The sequence below is a fragment of the Pipistrellus kuhlii genome, unplaced genomic scaffold (genome assembly GCF_014108245.1).
Source record: "Pipistrellus kuhlii isolate mPipKuh1 unplaced genomic scaffold, mPipKuh1.p scaffold_m20_p_2, whole genome shotgun sequence".
Lineage (NCBI taxonomy): Eukaryota > Metazoa > Chordata > Mammalia > Chiroptera > Vespertilionidae > Pipistrellus > Pipistrellus kuhlii.
This window is the reverse complement of record NW_023425515.1, coordinates 128,273,358-128,297,278: the sequence shown is the minus strand read 5'-3', so window position 1 is coordinate 128,297,278 and position 23,921 is coordinate 128,273,358. Positions and strand designations below refer to the sequence as shown.

General features: G+C 39.8%; 1 protein-coding gene and 1 long non-coding RNA gene across 4 annotated transcripts; both read right to left on the bottom strand.

Annotated features, from left to right (window-relative positions):
* Positions 1–3,098: 3,098 nt before the first annotated feature.
* On the bottom strand, positions 3,099–3,758 carry LOC123652690. Its single transcript, XR_006742155.1, has 2 exons — positions 3,640–3,758; positions 3,099–3,402 (listed from the first exon to the last, which is right to left on the bottom strand). It is a non-coding gene; the product is annotated as an uncharacterized LOC123652690 (long non-coding RNA).
* Positions 3,759–4,608: 850 nt separating this feature from the next.
* DNTTIP2 (deoxynucleotidyltransferase terminal interacting protein 2) lies at positions 4,609–21,753 on the bottom strand. Of its 3 annotated transcripts, none has more exons than XM_045584329.1 (7): positions 21,742–21,753; positions 18,627–20,114; positions 16,098–16,254; positions 12,301–12,396; positions 9,873–10,037; positions 8,056–8,165; positions 4,609–5,015 (listed from the first exon to the last, which is right to left on the bottom strand). In XM_045584329.1, the coding sequence occupies exons 2-7, from the start codon at positions 20,057–20,059 to the stop codon at positions 4,922–4,924; spliced, it is 2,055 nt and encodes a 684-aa protein (XP_045440285.1). In that variant the 5' UTR covers positions 20,060–20,114; positions 21,742–21,753; the 3' UTR covers positions 4,609–4,921. The 3 variants fall into 3 exon arrangements, with proteins under 3 accessions (XP_045440285.1, XP_036299812.1, XP_036299813.1); XM_036443919.2 differs by lacking the exon at positions 21,742–21,753 and adding an exon at positions 21,166–21,321 and having other exon boundaries at positions 18,627–20,212; XM_036443920.2 differs by lacking the exon at positions 21,742–21,753 and adding an exon at positions 21,166–21,321 and having other exon boundaries at positions 16,098–16,236; positions 18,627–20,212.
* Positions 21,754–23,921: the final 2,168 nt, after the last annotated feature.

Below are 23,921 nucleotides of genomic sequence, written 5' to 3'. Positions count from 1 at the left end.
TGAGTAGAAGGCCATGATAGTGATTAGCTGAGGTGCAGTGAAAATGAAGGTAATTGAAATTGATGAGACTGAGCTTGAGGAACTGTAGGGTCATCATGATTCCAATGCCTCAGACTAAATCAGGATAATTATTTCACTAAAAAATATAAGTCAACTCTAAAGGACTATAGTCATGTAAAATATGCAACAAGGGCTAACGTTGTGATCAAATGAAGAACGAGGAAAGGCACTGGGCCAGTTTAACAACCTTTTATTTCACTTGGACATCTGCTACCCTCCAGATCAAGGCAGCTGAGATGACCTTCTGTCATAGCTGAAGTAGGGAGAAGTGACAGATTTGGTTGGAAGGTCATATGTTACAGATAAATTCCAAGGGCCCTCCCCCATTCTGCTACCCCCCTGCCCTTTGGTAACCATCAGCTTGTTCTCTATATCTATGGGTCTGTTTCTGTTTTGCTTTGTTTTTTTTAATGTTTTTATTCATTTCAGAGAGATAGAAACATCAATAATGAGAATCACTGATCAGCCACCTCCTGCTGCCCCACACTGGAGACCGAGCCCACAACCCGGGCATATGCCCTGACCTGGAATCAAACGGTGACCCCGCACCCCCACCCCAGTTCATAGGTTGAGGCTCAACTACTGAGCCCCAGTGGCCAGGCTGTTCTTTCATTTCACTTAGCATCATACCCCCTAGGTCCAACAATGTTCTTGAAAAATGGCAAGATTTCATACCTTTTATTACTGAACTAGAGGCCCAGTGCATGAAATTCATGCACAGGTAGGGGCCCTAGGCCTGGCCAGCAATTAGGGCTGATCTGTGGGGTGACCAGGGCCCAGCTTGCACCCGCCTTGGTCTGGCGCCGCCCACTCACCTGCTCCACCATCCCACCATGGTCCCACTTCCATTAGGGTCCATCAGGGCCAGCAGCATCTCCACTGCTGCCTGCTACCAGTGCCACATCGCCCCCTGGTGATCAGCACACATCTAGTTCCTGGTCAGTTGAACTCCCAACCACGGGGACAATTTGCATATTAAGCTTTTATTATATACCTGATATATAATAAAAGCCTAATATGCTAAGTGTCTGGTCATCCAGTCAACCATTCAGCCAATCAAAGCATAATATGCTAATGATAAGCTAAGGCCATATCATTAGCATATTAGCAACCACTTGCTATGACACACACTGACTAAAAGGGGCAGATGCTCCCACTGGTAGTTTAGCTTGCTGCTGGGATATGCCCAATCAGAACTGGGCAAGACAGGGCTGGACATACCCTGGAGCTCTCCTGCAGTCTCTCCCCAGCTGGCCAACCTACCATGGGGACTGCGCAAGACAGCCCCGATCGGCCCCAATTGCTGGCCAGGCATAGGTTCCCCACCTGTGTATGAATTCATGCACCGAGCTCCTCTAGTAGGATATTACAGTGTGTGTGTGTGTGTGTGTGTGTGTGTGTGTGTGTGTGTGTGTGTTAATTCACATCTTTACCCATTTATCACCTGTCAATGGGCACCAAGGTTGCTCTGTATCGTGGCTATTGTAAATAATACTGCAGTGAACATAGGGATGCATTCATCTTTTTGAGATCCTATTTTTGTTTTCTTCAGCTACATACCTAGAAATGTAATTGCTATCACATGGCAGCTTTAATTTTTTTTTTTTTTTTTTTGAGGAATCTCCACTGTTTTGCATGATAGCTGCACCATTTACAATCCCTACAAAACAGTTCCCTTTTCTCCACATCCTTACCAGCACTTAATGATTTCTGATGGGTATGAAGTGGTATATCATTGTGATTTGCATTTCCTTGATCAGTGATTTTGAGCTTTATTTTTGTCTATTGATCATCTAGATGTTCTCTTTGGAGAAATGTCTACTCAGGTCCTCTGCCATTTTTAATTGGATAGTTTTTGAGTGTTAAGCTGTATGAGTTCCCTATATATTTTGGGTATTAACCTCTTATCAGGGATACCATTTGCAAATAATTTTCTCCCATTCAGTAGGTTGTCTTTTTGTTGTTTATGGTTTCCTTTGTTGTACAAAATCTTATAAAATTTGATATAGTTTTTATTTTTGTTGTTGCCTTTACCAAAGGAGACAAATCGAAAAAGATAAAAGACTGATGTCAGAGTTTGCCTGTTTTCTTCTATGTTTTACATTTAAGTCTTTAACCCATTTTTTCATATATGGTCTAAGAAAGTGGTCCAATTTCTTTTACATTTATCTGTCCAGTTTTTCCAGCACCACTTATTGAAGACTGTAGTGAAAGCTGTGATATAGGTTCACATTCTAGAGGTAAGCTATGACTTATTCTTCTACTAACTCATTTTCTCTTTCATTAATGAACAAGATGTCAAAATTTCAGAATGTTGCATGGGGTTTGAGGTCAGAAATTTGGTGCCTGAGTGCTACCAGTCCCTGCTTTGCAAACTTCTAGAAGAGCACCCTGGCTGCAGAACTTCTCAGGTAAGCCATAAAGAATAATCCACCATCCCTTACCTTTAATAGAAAAAGTCTGGCTCGGGAATGCCACAAGTTCAATTTCCGCTTGTTTGGAAGAGAGTGACAGGCTTCTCCCTAATAGGGCGATGGGACTACACAGGGTGACCTCTTAATACAGCAACCTTATTCACTTCAATCTGGTAACTCTCCTTACCTTAGAGAGCGATTATGGAGGAGGTACACGGGAAGTAGAACGTCCTAAATACTACGTGCTGAGGCCGTTTAACCATGCTAGAACCTTCAGTGCCACACAAAACTTGTGAGTTTTGTTTTGGTTTCATAGCAATTTTTATGCTATACTGTTTAAGAAAAATTTCAATTATCATCCTACTTTTAAGAGAACATTATAAGGTGCCAGACATGTTGGGGAGCGTTTCGAACCTTCCAGATTTGCTTAGCTGTCAGCTGAATACTACTAATTCAATAGCATGTAAAAGCAACAAGCTGTGCCCCATCAAATCATGATACAATGAAAACAATGGTTATTCTGAGTCACTGATTTTTGGGGTAATTTGTAACGCAGTAATAACTGGAATGAACATGCATGATGAACCACCCATCACCTGAGACTAAAACAGTTTTTGTCTTGCAGTTGGTGTTTAGTATTTACTAATAACCTTTTCCATATCAGAAACTCCCCATACCTAATTTCGCATTTCATTTTGAGATATTTTCTTTGATAAAACACTGATCTGCTATGACATTTAATTACAGGTCATGTTGTTGACCCTGCTTCATGGACTCTTATTAGTAAGTGGAAGCATTCCTTCTATACTTTTAAAGCAGGAAACATTTCTTTACTTGCTGTTTCTAAGAGTAGGATCCCATGAATTTATCCCAAAACTTTACTCAAGGGTCTACTGAACTTTTCTATACAGCCTCCTGCCCCTTACCCCTTTTCTTTCTTTTTTTTTTTTTTTAAAATACATTTTATTGATTTTTCACAGAGAGGGAGAGAGATAGAGAGCTAGAAACGTCCATGGGAGAGAAACATCGACCAGCTGCCTCCTGCACACCCCCTACTAGTGATGTGCCCGCAACCAACGTACATGCCCTTGACCGGAATCGAACCTGGGACCTCCCAGTCCGCAGACCGACGCTCTACCACTGAGCCAAACCGGTTTCAGCATACCCTTTTCATTTTCTTAAAATTCTGCCATTTATGGTCTCGATTGCCAAGTATTGCCTCTCATCTCACATTGTTATGGGAAGGACCCAAGAACGTTTTCTCAGGTCTTAATAGGAATGTTTCTTTAAAGTAGTTTTTTTTGGCAGAACACTGACATGGAACTGATTTTTGTTATTAGATGTTAGAAAATTCACAGCCCACCTTTACCATATGTGTCACAGAATTGTTTTATTAACTTTCACCCTGGCTTCATCTAATTTATTCCATCCTCAATTTCCTTTTTCTAATTTCTTCACTTAAAAAAATAGCTGTGTTGTATGCATTTTTTAAGTAAGCTATCTTAAAAACATTTTGAAACAAGACAGGCCATTTTATAAATCGTTCAAGATCTTAAGGTATTGCCGAAAACAGTTTGGCTCAGTGGATAGAGCGTTGGCCTGTGGACTGAAAGGTCCCGAGTTCAATTCTGGTCAAGGACATGTACCTTGGTTGCAGGCACATCCCCAATGGGGGGTATGCAGGAGGCGGCTGATCAATGACTCTCTCTCATCGATGTTTCTAACTCTCTATCCCTCTCTCTCCCTCTCTGTAAAAAATCAATAAAATATATATATATTTTTTTAAAAATCTTAAGGTATTTTGAAAGTCCTTCTTTCATCAGCTTTAATCCAATCTTTCTAGGTAGTCTTCATTATATTTTAAGTCCTTTTGTATTATTCCTTCAGTTTCAACTATGACTTTTATACTGGCCACAAGTAGATCTGTGTATCTCAGTCCAGAACTCTGTATTTTTTGGACCTAAATTTACAGCTAACAAAAGAGCATTTCCTGTCTACTATCTTTCCCTTACACACACCCTATCCCCCACATCTTTAATTAAAATACTGTTAATTACAATATAATTACATATATTTTTTTTATCATATTCAAGTATTTTTAATATATTAACAAACATTATACTTTCTAAATCTCTTTTAATTCAATTTTCTTTAATAACCAAGCATTGAAAACTTTACAAAATGTCCATTAAATCTGTTAAGATTCTTTTCCTTTTCCCCCCCTCTATGGGTCTAAACATGGGTTAGGTTTTTGTAGACCCATCTACTTTTACTCCAAGGGGCACATGATAGGATCTCACTCAAATCAACTTTTCAAAACAGAAAAATCCCTATAAATAAATAGTGCCAGTCTGTGTTAATTTTTTGTGATGGTGTTAGTTTTGAAAGACATCTTTAGTAAATAAATAAAGGGGAGAGTGAAAATACTGTGGCTTGCTTGGCGAATCTTAATTGCGAAATTTCTTCTTCTTTCGGAACTTCTTTCCTGCTGCATTTGCTGTTTTTTCAGCCATGATCTCTGAGTATTTCCTTCGGTTATATCTAAAAATAAAACCCAAACTTTTAAGTTCTAAAGTATGACAAATCAGACTTTAGAAGTTAATGTAACATTTTGGGAAGGTGGAACCCGCTTTTAAATTTCAATTTTTTTGTGTGTGCATTTTTACCATCTATTCATCACATTTGTACTAAGTTCCTGTGTTTGTATTTTTACCATCTATTCATTATATTTGTACTAAGTTCCACTATGTGTAAGGAGCCATAGTAGGAGTTAGGGCAGAGGAGTGAACCATACAGTCAAACTCTCTGCCCTCCTGGAGCTTATAGTCTAGTGAGAAAAAGTGACAACTATAGAGGGAAGCTTCTGAAAACTTTCAGACACTAGAAACTCATGCACTACATCCAGCTAATATCAAATGCTTTAAGTATTTCTGTGAGATAAAAATGTAAATAAAGGATTAAGTAAAACAAAAAGTTTGAACTTACCTGTAAACACACAACATACTTCTTAGAACCTTAAGAAATATTCCAAAGACCAATGGTTTCAAAATATGGTCTGGGAATGAGACCCTTGCAGGAGTCCGTTAAGTAAACACTATTTTACAAATATACTGACATTGTTGCCTACCGCATGAGTGTACAGGGAAGTTTTCTTGAGGCTACACACACAATGTGTTGTATCATAACAGACTGACACAGAAGCAGGTATGAGGCTCCAACTGTCTTTAAGCCAGACATTAAAGATATTTAAATTTAATTATTCTTGTTTTGTTCATGAAAACATGTTAATCTGTAATGGGTTTATTACTTGAAAATGAATTGATAAATATTCTTAAAGTTTCTAAATTCTAATTTCCATTATGGTAAATATTGATAAATGTAACCCACAGAACACAAGTTCTCTGGGTCTTCAATAATTCTTCAGAGTGTGAAGGCATCCTCAGACCAGAGAATTGCTACTATAGGCTATATTTCCCCATTGAGCTTTGGAAACACAGAAGCATAATTTATTGCAGAAAAATAATGCTGTTGTAGCTAGAAGCTGTCAGTCCACAGTTAATTACGAAGTTAAGAAATTCTCTAAACATACAAAATTCATTTGTTTTAAAGCACATTCACTGTGTTAAATGTTACCGTGTTTCCCCGAAAATAAGACATCCTCCGAAAATAAGATCTAGCGTATGGAAAGATAAGACATCCCCTGAAAATAAGATCTAGCGCAACTTTGGGAGAAAAAATTAATATAAGACACTATCTTATTTTCGGGGAAACAGGATATCACATTACTAAATCCGAGGATTAGCTAAAATTCTCTCTAAAACAGAAGCTATTTAAGCCTTTACAACTTTACAGCTCATTCAATGTCCAAAATACAACTTATACAGACTTTCTAACAAATCTAAGGTTAGATTAAAAATAAAACAAAGCCAGTCCTGACCAGGTAGCTCAGTTGGTTAAAGCATCATTACAACAGGCCAAGGTTTTGGGTTCGATCCCTGGTCAGGGCACCAACGAACAAATAGATAAGTGTAACAACAAATTGATGTTTCACTCTCTCCCCCTACCCTCCCTCTATCTCTAAAATCAATAAAAATAATTTGAAAAAAATGAAACAAAACCAAAAACCACCTAACAAAGAAAAGCACATTTTCCATACCCACAATCTATATTATTTTTAGAACCCTTAATAAATATTTTCATTTTTGCTATTAAACCAATCTGGGATTTTAGCAGAGGTATGCTTTTAAATCTCCTATAATATTCTAGAGGCCCAGTGCATGAAATTCCTGCATTGGGGGGGGGGGGGGGGGGCCTCGGCTCCCTCAGCCAGGCCTGCACCTTCTCCAATTCGGGACCGCTCAGGGGATGGCAATTGGACATCTCTCTCACTATCCGGGACCACTGGCTCCTAACCGCTCACCTGCCTGCCTACCTAGTCAACCCTAACCCCTCTGCCTGCCAGCCTGATCGCTCATAACTGCTCCTCTGCAGGCCTGATCGCCCCTAACTGCCTCTGCTTTGGCCCCACCACTGTGGCTTTGTCTGGAAGGAGGACCAGATGACTGGAAGATGTCCCAGTCGACCTTGTTTAATTAGCATATTACCCTTTTTATTAGTATAGATAAGTAGCTGCTTCAAGGAGCTTTAAACATATTCAAATTGTTCCACATCTACTGCCCTGCCTCTTTCTTCCTCTTCACAACAGAACTTCAAAGAGTTATGTCCATTTCTTCACTTTCTTTTTTTAAATTGCTGAGACTTCTTAAAAGTCTTACTTTAAAAAATATATTTTTAAATTTATTTCAAAAAGGGTGAGGGAGAGAGAGATAGAAACATCGATGATGATTGAAAAATCACTGATCGGCTGCCTCCTGCATGCCACTTACTGGGGATCAAGCCTAAAACCCCGGGCATGTGCTCTGACCCGAAATCAAAGAGACCTCCTGTTCGACACTCAACCATTAAGCCACAACAGCCACACCATTTCTTCATTTTCAACTCACTCTCCAGTTGTTTTCTTCCCCATCACTCCCCTAAAGTCCCTGCCAAAGTTACTGTAACTAAATCCAAAGGAAGTTTTTTTAGTTCTTATCTCTCAGCAGCATTTGTTAATCACTCCCTCTGGCTGATACCTGCTTAAAACATTCTTTCCTTGACTTCTATGTCATTGTGTCCTCCTGGTTTTCTTAATATCCCCTTGGTTATTCGTTCCTAGTCTTTTTTTGCAGGCTCATTCATCTCTAGCCAGTCAAATATTTTCATCTCTCTAAAGCAGTAGTTCTAAAATGGGAATGCTTATGCTCTGCAGGGGACATTTGGAAATGTCTGAAGACATTTTTATTGTTATGAATGGAGTATTGCTACTGGCATATAGTGGGAAGGGGCCAAGGAGGCTGTTAAACATCCTACAATACACAAGAAAGGCCCTCCTAATAAAGAATTATCCCATCCAAAATGTAAGTAGTGCTGCTTTTGAGAAAGCATGCTAAAATAAAGCATTTAAAAATATCTGAAATTTTAAGTTTACACATATTCTAAAGGAAAGCATACATTTTATAAAGTGAAACATAAATTCCTTTACCTTCTAAACTCAGAATCGGCCAGCAGTTCTTCCACAATAGTTTTCTTCCTTTGCTTCTTGGGAATTCGTGAATGATAGAAGTCAGCTGGATTGTCAACAATGGTGCCAATCTATGAGCAATTGATAAAATAAGTCATATGACACCTGAATGCAATGCTGCTTTCCTATTTCAGAGTAGCTCTTATTTATAGAAGTGAAAAACATAAACATACATTACACCAACATTAAAATTAATTTTTGCTATTTTTAAGAGCAAAAATAAATCACCGATTCAATCTGCATTAGGTCCTAATGACATTTCTTCATTAGTTTATAATAAACCCAAAACTCCTTATATAATTTTGTGTTAGACAGTAAAGTGAGTTCTTGATGAACAGTGTAATTACAGGAAAAAAGTGGGACAGATAATATAAACTCCTGTTTTAGCTTCCCAATTTAATGAAACCGATACATAAATTCTACTTCACATCTATTTCATCTCCTAAATCAGTGGTCGGCTAACTCATTAGTCAACAGAGCCAAATATCAACAGTACAACGATGGAAATTTCTTTTGAGAGCCAAATTCTTTAAACTTAAACTTCTTTTAATGCCACTTCTTCAAAATAGACTTGCCCAGGCCGTGGTATTTTGTGGAAGAGCCACACTCAAGGGGCCAAAGAGCTGCATGTGGCTTGCAAGCCGCAGTTTGCCAATTACTGTCCTAGGTTATTATAAATCCTGTCAGCTTAGAACCTTTTTACTGACCATTCTTCATTAGTTCATAGATTCAAACCATTTTATATAGGACAGCCAGGCACTGTCCTAGGAATAGGGAAGCAAAGATAAAGATCTTATGGTCCCTGGCAGTGAGTAGCTCAGTCTTAGAAGATCCACAGATAGGTAACTACAAAATTAAAGCATAACACAGTATTATGCTGAACAAAAGATTACAATGCTCTAAAAACTGAGTGACCAATTGTGTCTGAGAGAGAGAAAGGTTTCACAAAGGATGACATTTTATCAATAGCTTGGATTTATATGGGTAAAATTTCACCAGCAAACATGGCAGAGCCACGCACATGCCAACAACAGTCTGTGTATATTCTGAGAAGACCGAATAGTTGAGTGTGTTCACGCATAAGAGGGCTATGTGACAAAGTGAGGGCTGGTGAACTGGTTTGGGTGCAGATTGTGAAAGGCCCTATCAAGGCCACAAAGGATCACTTTAGGTATCATTAAGTGATATTTGTGCTATCACTGAACAGATCGCCCCTTTTTTAGAACAACTAGCTGCAACATGGCGGATGTACTAGAAGGGAGAACAGATTATTCTAATTAATAATCCAGATGAATGACATGAAAGGTAGTCAAGAACTAAATGAACTTGAGAGCTCCAGAGAATGACTCCATGACTCCATTGGGCTTTCATCTGAAAATACTTTGAAAACCAATTTTTAAAATTTGTTTTCTAGTTGCCTGGGGATACCCTCTACCTTGAAAAGAAGAGTGGGTACAAATGACTCCCTCCTTCCCCCTCTATTCTGAAAGAATTCTTGCTCAAAAGCTAGTAGGATTCATAGATGGAACACTCACCTTATAGGTTCCTTAACTTTTAGAGAGCTGACCTAGGAACTAGTTACCATCTGCAACACTGTCTCTCTCTATGAAAAGCCATTACAAGCTGGTGGCTATATGAATTGGGTTCTGACTGTTTTATGGCTTGAGCAGATGTGCATTGCAAATATTCATCTAAGAGTAAACAGAAAGATCACACAATAATGCTTTTCAAGCTAAAATCCACAGAATGTCACCACCACTATTCTGTTTGCTTCATACCTGGAAGTACTTAGGGAAGCCATCCCTGTCGTTTTTCTTATAAAACCTTTTTGGGTCCATGCCAGCTCTCATCTTTAGTGCTTTGAGATCATTTTTCAGTTCATCTGTTAATTCTGGAGCTTTCATACCAAACCAGCCATCACCTGCTGTTTTTTGTCGTTCTTTCTGAAATTCAGATTTCAAAAATAAACAACATTCTAACTTTAATAAAGTGTATAAACTCTATCTTATTTCCCCCAAAATTGTACACACAGAAAATTTCATTTAAACAAATAAGGTGTGCCGAGACCGGTTTGGCTCAATGGATAGAGCGTCGGCTTGGGGACCGAAGGGACCCGGGTTCGATTCCGGTCAAGAGCATGTACTTTGGTTGCGGGCATATTCCCAGTAGGGGGTGTGCAAGAGGCAGCTGATTGATGACTCTCTCTCATCGATGTTTCTAGCTCTCTATCTCTCTCCCTTCCTCTCTGTACAAAATCAATAAAATATATAAAAAAAACAAAAACAAAAAACAAAAAAAACAAAGTGTTACTTTACAGACTGTATTAGTCTCCAGATTTATTTTGTATAAAAGGAATGAAACCACAACAAGTGATCTCTATGGTAAATTAGGTACCATATTACTAATTTCATACATGAGGGCTACTTTAAATTTGTTGGTATTTTAGTAAGAATTGCTGACTTACTAGGAGAATAATTCACAGCTTATTTTCTATTGTCTAAAATATGTAGCCTACACAGCCGAAACCGGTTTGGTGCAGTGGATAGAGCGTCGGTCTGCGGACTGAAGGGTCCCGGGTTCGATACCAGTCAGGGGCACGTACCTTGGTTGCGGGCACATCCCCGGTGGGGGGTGTGCAGGAGGCAGCTGGTCGATTTGTCTCTCTCATCGACGTTTCTAACTCTCTATCCCTCTCAATTCCTCTTTGTGTAAAATTAATAAAATATATTTAAAATAAATAAATAAATAAATAAAATAGCCTACACAGCCGAAGCAGGTTTGGCTCAGTGGACAGAGTGTCGGTCTGCAGACTGAGGGGTCCCAGGTTCGATTCAGGTCAAGGGCATGTACATTGGTTATGAGTACATCCCCAGTGGGGGATGGGCAGGAGGCAGCTGGTCAATGTTTCTCTCTCATCGATGTTTCTAACTAACTCTCTTCCTTCCTCTCTCTAAAAAATCAATAAAATACATAATTAAAAAAAAATACAAATAAATAAAATTTAAAAAAATAAAATAGCCTACACAAGAGATACTGTATAAAAACATTTTTGCTTCTGAAGCTTCTATGTAAACATTAACACTTTTCTTTAGCGAGTCAGGTATCTCAGTTATTCACTCCAACAGTCCAGAAATTTGTATTACTTCTTAAAAAATAAAAGTAACCTGGCCAGTGTGGCTCAGTGGTTGAGAGTCGAACTATGAACCAGGAGGACACAGTTCCAATTCCCAGTCAGGGCACATGCCAGGGTTTCAAGCTTGATCCCCAGTGGGGGATGTATAGGAGGCAGCCGATCAAAGATTCTCTCCCATCATTGATGTTTCTATGTCTCTCTCCTTCTTCCTTCCCCTCTGAAATCCATAAAAATATATTTTAAAAAATAAAAAATAAAAATAAAAATTAGCCGTGGCCAGTATGGCTGAGTTGGTTAGGCATCTCATCCCATGCACCAAAAGGTTGCCAATTTAGTTCCTGGTCAGGACACATACCCAGGTTTTAGGTTTAGTCCCCTTCAGAGTGCATATGGGAGGCAACTGATTGATATATCTCTCTCTCTAAAATCAATTTAAGAAAATATTAAAAAATTATTCTTTTAAAAACTCCTAGCAAGTGATTTGCTTAATTTTTTGTTGCATTCATACAACCAATATTATCAAGTATCTACCATGTGCCTAGGTGTATCATATTAGTGACATTATTGGAGCACCTTCCTTAAATTTCCTCCAAACTCCCTTGATAACTTCTTTATGCTTATCAGTTGAAATGTCAGATGGAAGAAAACACCCCCATCCCACCATATTCTATTAAAGAAACCAGTTCGTTTGGTAGATTAAATAGACCAGATTTTTAGCTGGCTACATTAAGTTCCCTACAACATACTACAACAGACAAACAGTTCTTGGCCTTTAGGGAATGGTAGCGTAAGCCTAGAGGAATAGACAGTGATCTTGCATGGTAATTGTCATTGTTTTTAAGGAAAAAAGTTATGCCTATGTGCACTTTCACTTTGTGCACTTTCACTTTGTGAAAATCCATATAAAACATGTTTATGGAACCACATTTTATAAACACTTGGGTATCCGTAACAATTTTCTTTAAAGAAAAAATAAAAAAATAAAATATATATATATATATTTTAGTTGTATACCCTGTCATATATGAATTGAATATATCTAAACATTGTAAATAATGAGCCATTGTACTTACTCTGCGTTGTTTTTGAAGCTGATGTTTTGATTCACGATACGGTGGGACACAGTAGTTTTTTTCAAAATCAGGAGTAATGATGGCTTTCTGCATAATCTGTGAAAATATTAAAATTGTTCTAAAATTACAAAATGTCATATAACTTTTTCATCATTTTTTGCCTTATTACAGAAACATCTTCCAGACTGAAGACTACTCCAAATAAATTCACCTTTTAAAAAAAATGTTATTGATTTTGGGGAGAGAGGAAGGGAGATACAAACATCGGAGAGAAACATCAACATGGATCAGCTGCCTCCTGCACGCCCCCCATTGGGGGTAGAGTGTGCAACATAAGCATATGCCTTGCCCAGGAAACTGAACTAGTGACCTCCTGGGGCACAGGTTAATGCTCAACCACTGGACCACACTGGCCAGGCTATATTAACCTTCTTTATGCAAAGTTGTACCTGTCTTTAAATTTGTATATTATATTACAACTAGAGACCCAATGCACAAAATTCTTGCAAGAGTAGGCCTTCCTTCCCCTGGCTGCCAGCACTGGCTTCCCTCTGGCACTGGGGACCCGGGCTTCCCTTGCAGCCCCAGCTTTGCTGGAGGGTCATCCGGAAGGACGTCCATTTAATTAGCATATGATGCTTTTATTGTTACAGATAAAAATGTTTTAGAAAGCAAATTGAATGATTATTTTAGGAAATCTATGAAATTGATCAGTTCAACTTTCTTTTACTAATCTGAATTTGCACATATTGGATTTACATTGTGTCCATTTGTTATTTATCGGTGTGCAACCAGCCACCTGGACCAACAACTGGAAAATAAAAATAATAGGAACAATACCACAATGGCTCTTGAAATCCCTAAAGAAAACCTGACTGGTTTTTAGTAAGTTCTTTTGATGTTGTTAAACAGGCAAACTCATTAGGGAACAGAGCCAAATATCAACAGTATGCTTGAAATTTCTTTTGAAAGCAAAATTTTAAAATTTAAACCTTCTTTTAACGCCATTTCTTCAAAATAAACTAGCCTGTGGTATTTTGTGGAAGAGCCACACTCAAGGGGCCAAAGAGCTACATATGGCTCGCGAGCCGCAGTTTGCAGAAAACGGGGCTAGACTATTAAGTATGTGATACAGATTTTTTTTTAAAATATATTTTATTGATTTATTCACAGAGAAGAAGAGAGAGGGATAGAGAGTTAAAAACATCGAGAGAGAATCATCGATCAGCTGCCTCTTGCACACCCCCTACTGGGGATGTGCCCGCAACCAGGTACATGCCCTTGCCTGGAATCGAACCCGGGACCTTACAGTCCGCAGGCCGACGCTCTATCCACTGAGCCAAACCGGTTCCTGCTGTGATACAGATTTTGATTCAACAACATATACTTTTTATGTTATATTAATGAGATCATCCTATCTAGTCAAATCTGCTTTTTTCAACTCGGTATGTCTCAGATTACCTCAGGTATCTTTCAATGTCAATGAATACACAGGTTAACAATTTTCTTAATCGCTGTATTCAACACAGGTATCCTTCTGACATTTAGTTTTAACCATTTCTATTAAACATTTTTCCATTAGTCATTATAAACACCACCTCTGAACACTTGTGATTACTTCTATAAAACAAATTCCAAAATGTTATTTAAAAATTATACGGGTAATGCTAATTGCCTTGCATTCAAATACAATAGTATAAACTTGTACCAACAGTTAATTAGAGCCCTTATCTTCATATTGCCACCAACACTGGGTATTATCTTCTTGTATGTTGTCAGTGATGTCTCTTGGCTATTTTCATTTATTGTTGATCATCTTTACACATCAAGTCCTCTTCTTTGGGAATGCCTGTAGTGGTTTTTTTGTTTTTTAATTTTAAATTAGGGTTGTGTTCTTACTAATTTATAGAAATGTATTTTGTATCTTAGTGATATGAATGTGGTCCTTTACTTGTCTTTAACGTGCTTTTAATTGCTTAACATAGTAAGCGCCAAACCTGTTTTGTCTTCTTTTCCCTTTGGCCCACGATATCTGATTTCACCAATATTCTGGCTGCACCAGTGACTGAGGAGGTCTGGATGAAAGTACAGTGTGAGTCACTGGGGACTGACATGGCGCTTAACATGTTAAGTTTTAAAAAATTTTGTGCAGTCAGTTAAATCTGTTAATCTTTCCTAAATTACTTCTCCATTTTTTGTCTTTTTGCCTAGGATAATTAAATATTATAATAAATACCATTTATGTGACTAAAAGAAACCTTAGGGTAATTAGTAATTTCTCCCAGTGTAAGAACTAAAAAAAGACTATTCCTTTGTTCTCAAAGTAGTTATAGGAATACAGAATATATTAATTTGGTTAATAACATGTAACATTATCAATTATTAATCCAGACATCCCCAATTCAGGTTTAGGTTTAGAAGTTTCTGGATAGTACAGTAGCAGTCTAGACTTTCCTATCACTCAGAAAAGAGAGCAGCCGTTTAACAAATTATTAAGAACTTGTTGTGTGTCAAGTATCATACTAGGGTTTAAGACAGTGGTTCTCCATTGGGAGCAAGTGGCAATGTCTGAAGACATTTTTGGTGTTTGTGAATGTGTGTGTACATGGTGTGGGGTGTGGATGCTACCTAGTGGGTAGAGGCCAAGCCTGCTGCTAAACATCCTATAATGCGCAGCACTCTCCCACAACAAAGAATTATCCAGTCCAAGTGCAAATATTCTGAGGTTGAGATATCCTGTTTTAGGAATACAAAAATTAAAAACAATAAAATAACAATTGTATAACTATTAAATTAATAATAAAATAACGATTAATAATGGATTCAATTGATACTGGGTGTTGCAGACACACAAAGGAGGTTAGGGGAAGCACTAGGGTCAAAGAATGTTTCTCAAAGACAGTGATCTATCTCTCCATTATCCTGGGAAAGACTGCAGTATGTTTAGGTAACTATAGAAGTCTTTGATGGCAAGAACGCAGCAAGTGAATAAAGTTGGAGTAATAAAGGCACCTTAAAAACTGAGGAACCACTGAAAAACTTGAACAGAATATCATGCTCAGATTTATGTTTTTAGGAAATCTAGGAAGAATATGGAGAATAGTTTGAAGAACAATGAGTAAGAAGGCTACTGCAGTAGTCTAAAGGCCTGCATGCGCCAGTGACATTGGGGTGAAAGGAGAGAACAGAGTAGAAAGTATGTAAGAAGCCTCGTAGCCTATGTTTTCTGATTGCAAAATGGAAAGATTTTGGCATCATTAACCATGATAGAGAATACAAGAGGAGGAGCTGGTTCAGGCAGGAAATAAAGTATGGCAATTCTTGAGGTCAAGTGCCTGAGCACATATGAAAGAACAGACAAGAGGCACCTGGATTTAAAGTCTTGAAGAAAGACCTGAAGAGGCAGTAAGGCTAGAAAATACAAATGTGCAGCTGTGCAAGGGGATGGCTAAAGCTACCCTATGATTTTCTTCTGAAATTCAATGTACAATTTTAAGTATTTTTCTGGTGAGGGAGGCAGGCACTCACAGCCTTCAGATTCTCATCACAGTCCAGAACAGTTAAGAACTAAAAGTATAGCAAGAAAATAAAATATAACTCTCCCTAGGATCATAACTGGTGGGTACAAGAGAGTCATCCTTTGCAGGTAGGACTTCATAAAAAAAGAGTAACAATTGTTCTGGAAAGAAGAAAAAAAGGAGCACAGCAGGCTTGATGTGATTTCACTGTGGAAAAATTGGTATCATATCAAGGACTAATCACTTCTACAAGTAATTGGCTGGTTCTATGTAACTGACCTCATTTTTCTTTTTCTCCTTGATCTGTGTTAGGGTTTTCTTGTTTGATTGTAGTTTGTCTGCATTAAAATTTATATACAAACCACCCAACTGCTTGATACTCAGACCAGGGTCTATGCTGCTGCTTGTCAACTTCAGACTGAAAGAGAAACGATCACTTAAAGATCAAGTAATTAAATCAAAATGGAAACAATTGAGACTATTTCAAAATCACTTTTTTAAAATATATATATATTTTTTATTGATTTCAGAGAGAAAGGGAGAAGAAAGAGATAGAAATATCAATGATGGCCAAGACTGGTTTGGCTCAATGGATAGAGCGTCGGCTTGGGGACTGAAGGGTCCCGGGTTCGATTCCGGTCAAGGGCATGTACATTGGTTGTGGGCATATCCCCAGTAGGGGGTGTGCAAGAGGCAGCTGATCGATGATTCTCTCTCATCGATGTTTCTAACTCTCTATCTCTCTCCCTTCCTCTCTGTACAAAATCAATAAAATATATTAAAAAAAAAAAAAAAAAAAGAAATATCAATGATGGCCGAAACCGCTTTGGCTCAGTGGTAGAGCGTCGGTCTGTGGACTGAAAGGTCCCAGGTTCGATTCCGGTCAGGGGCATGTACCTTGGTTGCGGGCACATCCCGGTAGAGGGTGTGTAGGAGGCAGCTGGTCGATGTTTCTCTCTCATCGACATTTCTAGCTCTCTAGCTCTCTCCCTTCCCCTCTGTAAAAAAATCAATAAAATATATTAAAAAAAAAAAAAGAAAAAAAAGAAAGAAACATCAATGATGAGAGAGAATCATTGATCAGCTGCCTCCTGCACACGCCCCACCGGGGATCGAGCTCGCAACTCAGGCATGTGCCCTTGGCTGGAATCGAACCTGGGACCCTTCAGTCTGCAGGCTGATGCTCTATCCACTGAGCCAATCTGGCCAGGGCTCAAAAATCACTCTTTCCCCCTTTTCTCCCCTTTTACTGTCAATGATCAAAACAGATCCTATCTTTACAATGAAGTTTTAAAAATCTGAAAAATGCATAATCTAGTAAAAGACATTAAGAAAAAAAATTCTGGGCCCTAACTGGGTTGGCTCAAATGGATAGCGAGGACTGAAAGATCCCGGGATCGATTCCAGTCAAGGGCATGTACCTTGGTTACGGGCACATCTCCAGTAGGAGGTGTACAGGAGGCAGCTGATCGATGTTTCTAACTATCTATCCCTCTCTCTTCCTCTCTATAAAAAAATCAATAAAATATATTTGAAGAAAAATTCTGGGATGAATAATAAATTAAACAAAAAAGTTTTTGGGGGGCACATGCAAATTTATTCTCCAGATTTTCTTTAAGAGGATTAAGCCATATAATATGCCAATAGATTTCTTAACAGGATTTTTATAAAGAAAAGAATTATAGAAAAGAAGATGAGTTGCCACTGGCAATTTGGCTCAACTCAATATGTAGGTAGTGAGTTAATAAATGTACATACTTACATCTCTAAAACCAGTGCGATAATACATGAAAATAATAACTCTGATAAAAATTAAAAATAAAACCAATGAGAAAAGATTCTTCTACTCTGAATTTTCAAGTTATCCAAACTTAGAATATTCTGGGTAACCAAAGGATTTGGTAGTGCTGCTAAACCAAGGAAGTTTTAAACAGATGAGCATCCATATTTCCCACAGGAACTTTTAAAAAAATACTATGTCTTTCCCCAGATCTAACAAATTACTCTTCTGCTATTGGCCTGGGGTCCTACTATATTAATGTAATGAGAATTTCTACTTTATACTACTGAGAAGTCCTTTTTATAAGCAAGTATACTTGGACTTAAGTCTCTTTCTTTCCTAATTATTCATATAAACGGAGCAGCTAAAAGTTTTGATAATCAACCTTTACTGGAAAGTGAAATCATTCTATTGCAGTATCTTTAAATTCTCAACCCTGAATGTACGTTATAATTATACTACTATGGAGGACCGTGGCTTTTAAAAAATAAAATTGCCTAAGTTTATCCTCAGACTGATTTCACTAGGCATCCATTAATATGTAATTCCTTATTAGGATGCCTGTATTTTATGGATACACTGGTACCATGGCCTGTACTTGGAAAAAACAAATTTAGAGCAGAGAAAAAGAAACTAAAGAAGTAGCCCTAAACATTAATGCCTTTCAGTGGGTGATAGATGGCTTTTCTTTATTTTTCAGCTTCTCTACAATCAACATATAGTAAAAAACAAATTCTTTTTCTTCCCTTTTATATTGCTATTAACAATCATGCAGGAAAATACTAACAAATGACTTTTAATGTATCACCAAAAGAAGCACTTTTAGCTATCACTGTTGGGGAAAATATGATTAACATAGGCATCCAGATTAATGAAGGAAATTCTGGGTAAAAGAGCGCTTCCATATAGAACTCGAGGCAATAATTTTCTCAACTCCCTGGCTTTTTAATATTTTATATTTTTATGGTAAATTAGCCACTTGAAATATGTATCAAAAACTCACTTTTTAAAATAAAGGCAAGACTTACAGTTTAGACGTTGTGCCACTTAGTAAGTCATCTTCATCACTAAACTCATCTTCATTTTCATCTTGGTCTGATGGTTCTTCAGTTTTTTCATCCTCCTCTTCTTTTTCTTCCTCAATGGCAACCTCACTTGCCTTGTCTTCCTCATCCAAGTAAAAATTTTTATCAGCACTTAATCCAGGAGTTGTGTCAATTACAAACAATGCATTGTCACATAACTTATTTTCTGAGTCTCCATGTAATGAGCCCTTTTGAACACTATTTTCAACAAAGCACACAGTGTCCTCTTCAACCTCACTGTTTTCAGACTGCTGGCTTTCATCACTGCTGAGAAGTAACAAAACAGAATCATCCTGGGATGTGTTGAGCTCAGACTTGTCCAGTTTGGTATCACACGCAAAATCTCCTTCTCTTTCCTCATTCACGTCCTCACTATCAGCTATAATTGTGCACTCTTCTTCATCACTACCACCGTCATCGCTAGATGTGAAGTCACTTCTTTTTGGGGTGCTCTTTCTCTCTTCAGTCCATCTGTCTATTTCCACAACTGCAAATGTTTGAGCTAATGATTTCATTATAGCCTCAGAGTTCAGACTTGAGGGCTTTGATGTAGTTTTGTTATTTTGGGGGGTCGAATGCCTTTGAGAAACTAACTGCTGAAGGCCAGCGTCCTGAAGTTCAGGAAAACTCAACTCGGAATTTTTCTCAATTTCTTTAACCTTATCTATCCTTCCTTCAGCTTCTTCATCTAAACTCTTATAATTCTGCTTTGTTGTTTCTTTGAGAGGTGCAACATTGGCCTGTTTTTCCTTTTTTATATTAAGACGTTGGCATTTTTGCACTGTTGTTTTTTTTCCTGACTTTCCATAGAAGGAATCATTATCCATGTCATTACAGATTTCATTAGAGAAATTTGGCTTATTTATCTGAGAAAGAGATCTTGCTTGTAAACAAGTTTGTCTAGTATCTGAATTCATAGATGTATTTATTACTTGATTGTCATTTCCTGGTATAATTTCAGTATCTTTCTCCTCTGTTTGTGCCTGTAATTTCCTCTGCATACTCCTTGTTGTTCTAGTAGAAATTCCAGAAAATGTAGACATTTCTGAGCATGATGATTCAGCATCAGAAATAGTTTCTGAATGTAATTCTTGGCTTGGCTCTGTTAGGGATTTAGCCTTACTTCTGGTTCCCGTAGAAGGCACAATTCTAGAAATACCTGAAACATGTGATTCTGCTTCAGAGACTTCTTCTTCAGTATGAGACTCACTTATTGAAGTTACTTTCAGCCTTTTCCTAACACTGGACACTGGGGTGCATGCAACTAAGATTTGCCTCCTCCTAGTTATTCTTAAAATGGAATTCTGGGGCTCAGATACAGAACAAAAACTTGACTCTGCTTCAGAGGTCTCTCCATCAGTATCTGGTTTGTTCATTTCTGATAATGAGGCTCTAGTTCTGTCCTTCCTCTTCCCAGTTTTAGGGGTTGGTCTTTGTTTCCTATTGCTCTGTGAATCAGTAGTACTTGAGTCATCAGATGGAGATTCCTTCCTGCCTTTTGGATTCGAATGAATTCTTTCAGCAGAATTCTGTAAGCCAGAGAACGCACACTGTTAACAGGACATGGGCAAGGTGAGTGAGGTGCTACCCACAGGAGCAAATTTTAAGACAGCACTAAAAAAAACTAAGTAAACTAGAAGCACTAAAAAACAAAAGTCTCAGTAAACTAGATAAACACAAAACCCAACACCACCATCCATTATTTAAAAAAAACTTACATGCTGTATCTGTCCCTGCATTTGCAGGGCCCTGCTTCACTCGCCTCACCCAAGTCCTTGAGTCTGGCTTTAGAGAGCAAAATAATGATAATAATAACAGAAAATATTTCTACACCTAAAAATGTCAAATATTCTAGGTGAACCCATATTCCGAAACATATCGGGGAGAGGACATAAGGAGACTATTATCTCTGGGCAAAGATATGTTTAGGAACACACACCAATAGAACTGGTCGCTGCCCTCACCTTTGCATACGTTTAACGTTCATCACAGAATTTTCCTTCATCACAGAATCAGAGGCAGCAACACCTAGCGCCACCAGGCGGCATCACCGTAGACCTCCCCACGCCAAAAGGGGGTGCTGTGGGGTCACCGCCGGCCTCCCCATGAGAAAAGGAGCCCTTCACTCCAAACCCGCTAAATCAGCTCACGCTTGGTGGCCAAAATAAATCCTTAGTACGGTGTTACCAGTAAAGTTAAAACGTCTGAGCTGTTCATGTGCATTGGAGCTGAGCTACCCGAAGCAAGTTAACTAACCTCTCGGTTCCACACTAAGGGCCGCCTTAAAGACAGCCAAGGAAGTGACAAGCTCAGCGGCGGCCGGGGCGCAGCTACGCGCGGCAGGCCCGTCCGGATGCTCCAGCCCCTCGGTCCCCCGTCCCCCACACACACTGCGCGGGACACTGACGCCGCCCCCTGCCCCTCACTGGGAGCCACTCTGCGAAGCGGCGAGCAGACTTGAGGGAGCCTCGCTATTTCCTACCTTCCGCCTGGAGCGTTCGGGCGACGTAGCTTGGATCCCGGCCCGAGGCCGCGCCGACCTGGTGACCACCATCTCTCCGGCTGGCAGCCACCTGGCCGGTCTCGGTTCCGGAGCCCCGGAAGTGCGTCAGAGAACGGTCTCGCTCTCGGTTCCCGCGAGAATTGCGCATCTCGCGAGAGCCTCTTCCCTAACCTCCGCCCGCCTGCGGAGTTCCGGCGGTGCCGAGATTCCGCGGGATTCCCGGGGGCCGGGTTTGGGCGTTTCTCCGCGAGTCCCATCCTTCCGCAGCGAGGGCACGTTGTGGGCGCGGTGACACTCGCCGTGACAGAGGCCTTCGTCCCCGTGTCCCCTTCTCAATGCATTCGGCAAATTCTAAAGTTTTAATGTAGCCTGGGGTGTGGCCGAGAGAGAGGTTTGCATTACGTACACTTAAAAAAAAATCTTGTATTTGTGAAGTTAAATATAAATAAAATAAAATTTAAATTCAAAGGATTGGTTGCGGTAAAGATGTTTGTTAAATTTCCTAGGAACTCAGACTAGTTAGGAAGATATATAACCTAAAGGGGAGATGGTGACTAGGGACTGGAAATAAGCAGAAAAGAAGAAATGTTATAGAAATTGTAAGGAGAGTGACAAAAAATGTCTTGCAGTGAAGGGGAGAGAAGGACCTAAAATTTCAGGCGTCTTCAAACTACGGCCCGCGGGCCACATGCGGCCCGCAGAGGAGTCTGATCCGGCCTGCCAGGTTTTTTGGGCAGTGAGCACAGCCGAGGTGTTACAGTAGGAATTAGTAGTAGTTCATATAGTCCGGCCCTCCAGCTCTCTGAGGGACCGTGATCTGGCCCCCACTTTAAAAAGTTTGAGGACCCCTGATCCTAAATCAACAGAAGCTTTTGGATTTCTTTTAGGATGAAGGATGGAGAGCTAGAAAGTTTGAGGGGGAATGGAAAGGGATTGAAGAAGTAGATGGATATTGTTGGAAGTGAGAAAGGATGAGTGCCTCACTAAATGTATTCTTTTCTACATTCATAAAAGAAAACCTTTTTCCACCCTTACAAAACACAGATTTTTCAGTGGGCACCCTGCCACTCAGCTAAATAGCTCCTTTCATTGTTTCCCTTGCAGCCAGATGTGGCTAAATTTTGGGCAATTATATATAAATTGAGTGTTGTGTAGTTCTTAAGGAACATCTTAAAAGCTAGGATGTCTTCCCTTGCTTCCTCCTCCTCCTTCCTTCCCCTCTCACCCTTTCCTCTCCCCTCCCCCTCTCCCCTCTTCCTTCCCACCTTTCTCCTCCTTTTCCTCCTCCCCCCTCACCTCCTCTTTCTCCCTCTTCTTCTTTTGGTTAATCCTTACCTAAGTCCATTGATGTTTAGAAAAAGTGGAAGGGAGAGGGAGAGACAGAAGCATCAATGTGAGAGAAACATAAAAACACATCCACTGGTTGCGTCCTGCATGCACCTTGATCAGGTCAGGGGAACCTGCCTTTTACCGGAGTGGAACCCTGTGGACCTGCCACCCAACCAGCAGCCCAGACCTGGCACCGCCAACGGGACCCTTCAGTCTGTGGGCTGATGCTCTATCCACTGAGCCAAACTGGCGAGGTCTTCCCTTGCATTCTTTAACTTCATTTTACACCCTGAAAAGTAGTGTGTGCTATCTGGTTTGCAAGCAGCAAGTTTGTGCCACTTTAGTGATGGCAGAAGCACGAGAAAGAAAAAAAGCATGGGTCCCAGACAACTGGTGGAGCTGCCATATCAAGTCTTAGACTAGTTCTAGGCCTGTTCCACGTGAGAAAAACACTTGTCTTTTTTTAAGCCACGGTTATTTGGTGATTTTCCCGTTCTCCTCTTTGGGCCCTTACAGCAAATACAGGCCAATTGGAAGACTCGGGCCCCAGTGACAGAGCCAGGCCCCACAATCACTGGGAATTTAGGCCTAAAACAACTGGGTAGCAATCTCCATGGAACAGAACACACTATTTTAGAGTCTTAATTCTCCCCTAAAATGTGTACTGCTGCTCCTCTTTAGCCAGGAAAGACTGAACTAAAGTAACCCAAAGACCGAGTTTCTTTTGAGGTGGGATCCACAGGGAGCCTGCTGGTGACAAGGCCTCTCACAGGCAGCTGCCTTCCCCACAAGCTCGGTGTGCTCTGAGCCTGTCTGTTTCTGGCAGTGCCAGGTCTTGGGCTGCTGGTTGGGTTGCAGGTCCACAGGGTTTCTTTCCACCACCTGGCCCCCCTCCTACCCAGTGTGCCAGGCGGCTGTTGCTAGAGCTGGGACTCAGAGGGCAAAGGAGCTGGCCTGCACCAAGAGGGACCTGCAGATGGCCAGGCTGTACCCCACATCCCACTTCGCACACTTACTCGTGTGGATCCAGCCAAAGCCTGCTGCCCGAGACTGGCACCTCGCGGGGAGGGGAGAAAGGCACCCTGACCTGCAAGCCTCGGTGACAATCATCTCGGTCCCCAGCTGATTGAATCCGTCCCAAAAAGCCTTCATCTCAAGCTGCATGCTCATGCTGGCCAACTTCAATTCTTTTTTTTTTTTTTTCCTTCAATATATATTTTATTGATTTTTTTTTTTTTTTTTTTTTTTTTTTTTTTTACAGAGAGGAAGGGAGAAGGATAGAGAGTTAGAAACATCAATGAGAGAGAAACATTGATCAGCTGCCTCCTGCACACCCCCACTGGGGATGTGCCTACAACCAAGGTACATGCTTTTGACCGGAATCGAACCTGGGACCTTTCAGTCCG

What these genes read in the sequence shown, in the direction of transcription:
- DNTTIP2 (XM_036443919.2), bottom strand. Translation starts at nt 21,237, where the DNA reads ATGGTGGTCACCAGGTCGGCGCGGCCTCGGGCCGGGATCCAAGCTACG. An exon ending in AGCTTCAAAAACAACGCAGA is followed by an intron (nt 10,038 to 12,300) that starts GTAAGTACAATG and finishes TCTGAATTTCAG; the next exon opens with AAAGAACGACAAAAAACAGC. An exon ending in GCCGATTCTGAGTTTAGAAG is followed by an intron (nt 5,016 to 8,055) that starts GTAAAGGAATTT and finishes TTTTATTTTTAG; the next exon opens with ATATAACCGAAGGAAATACT.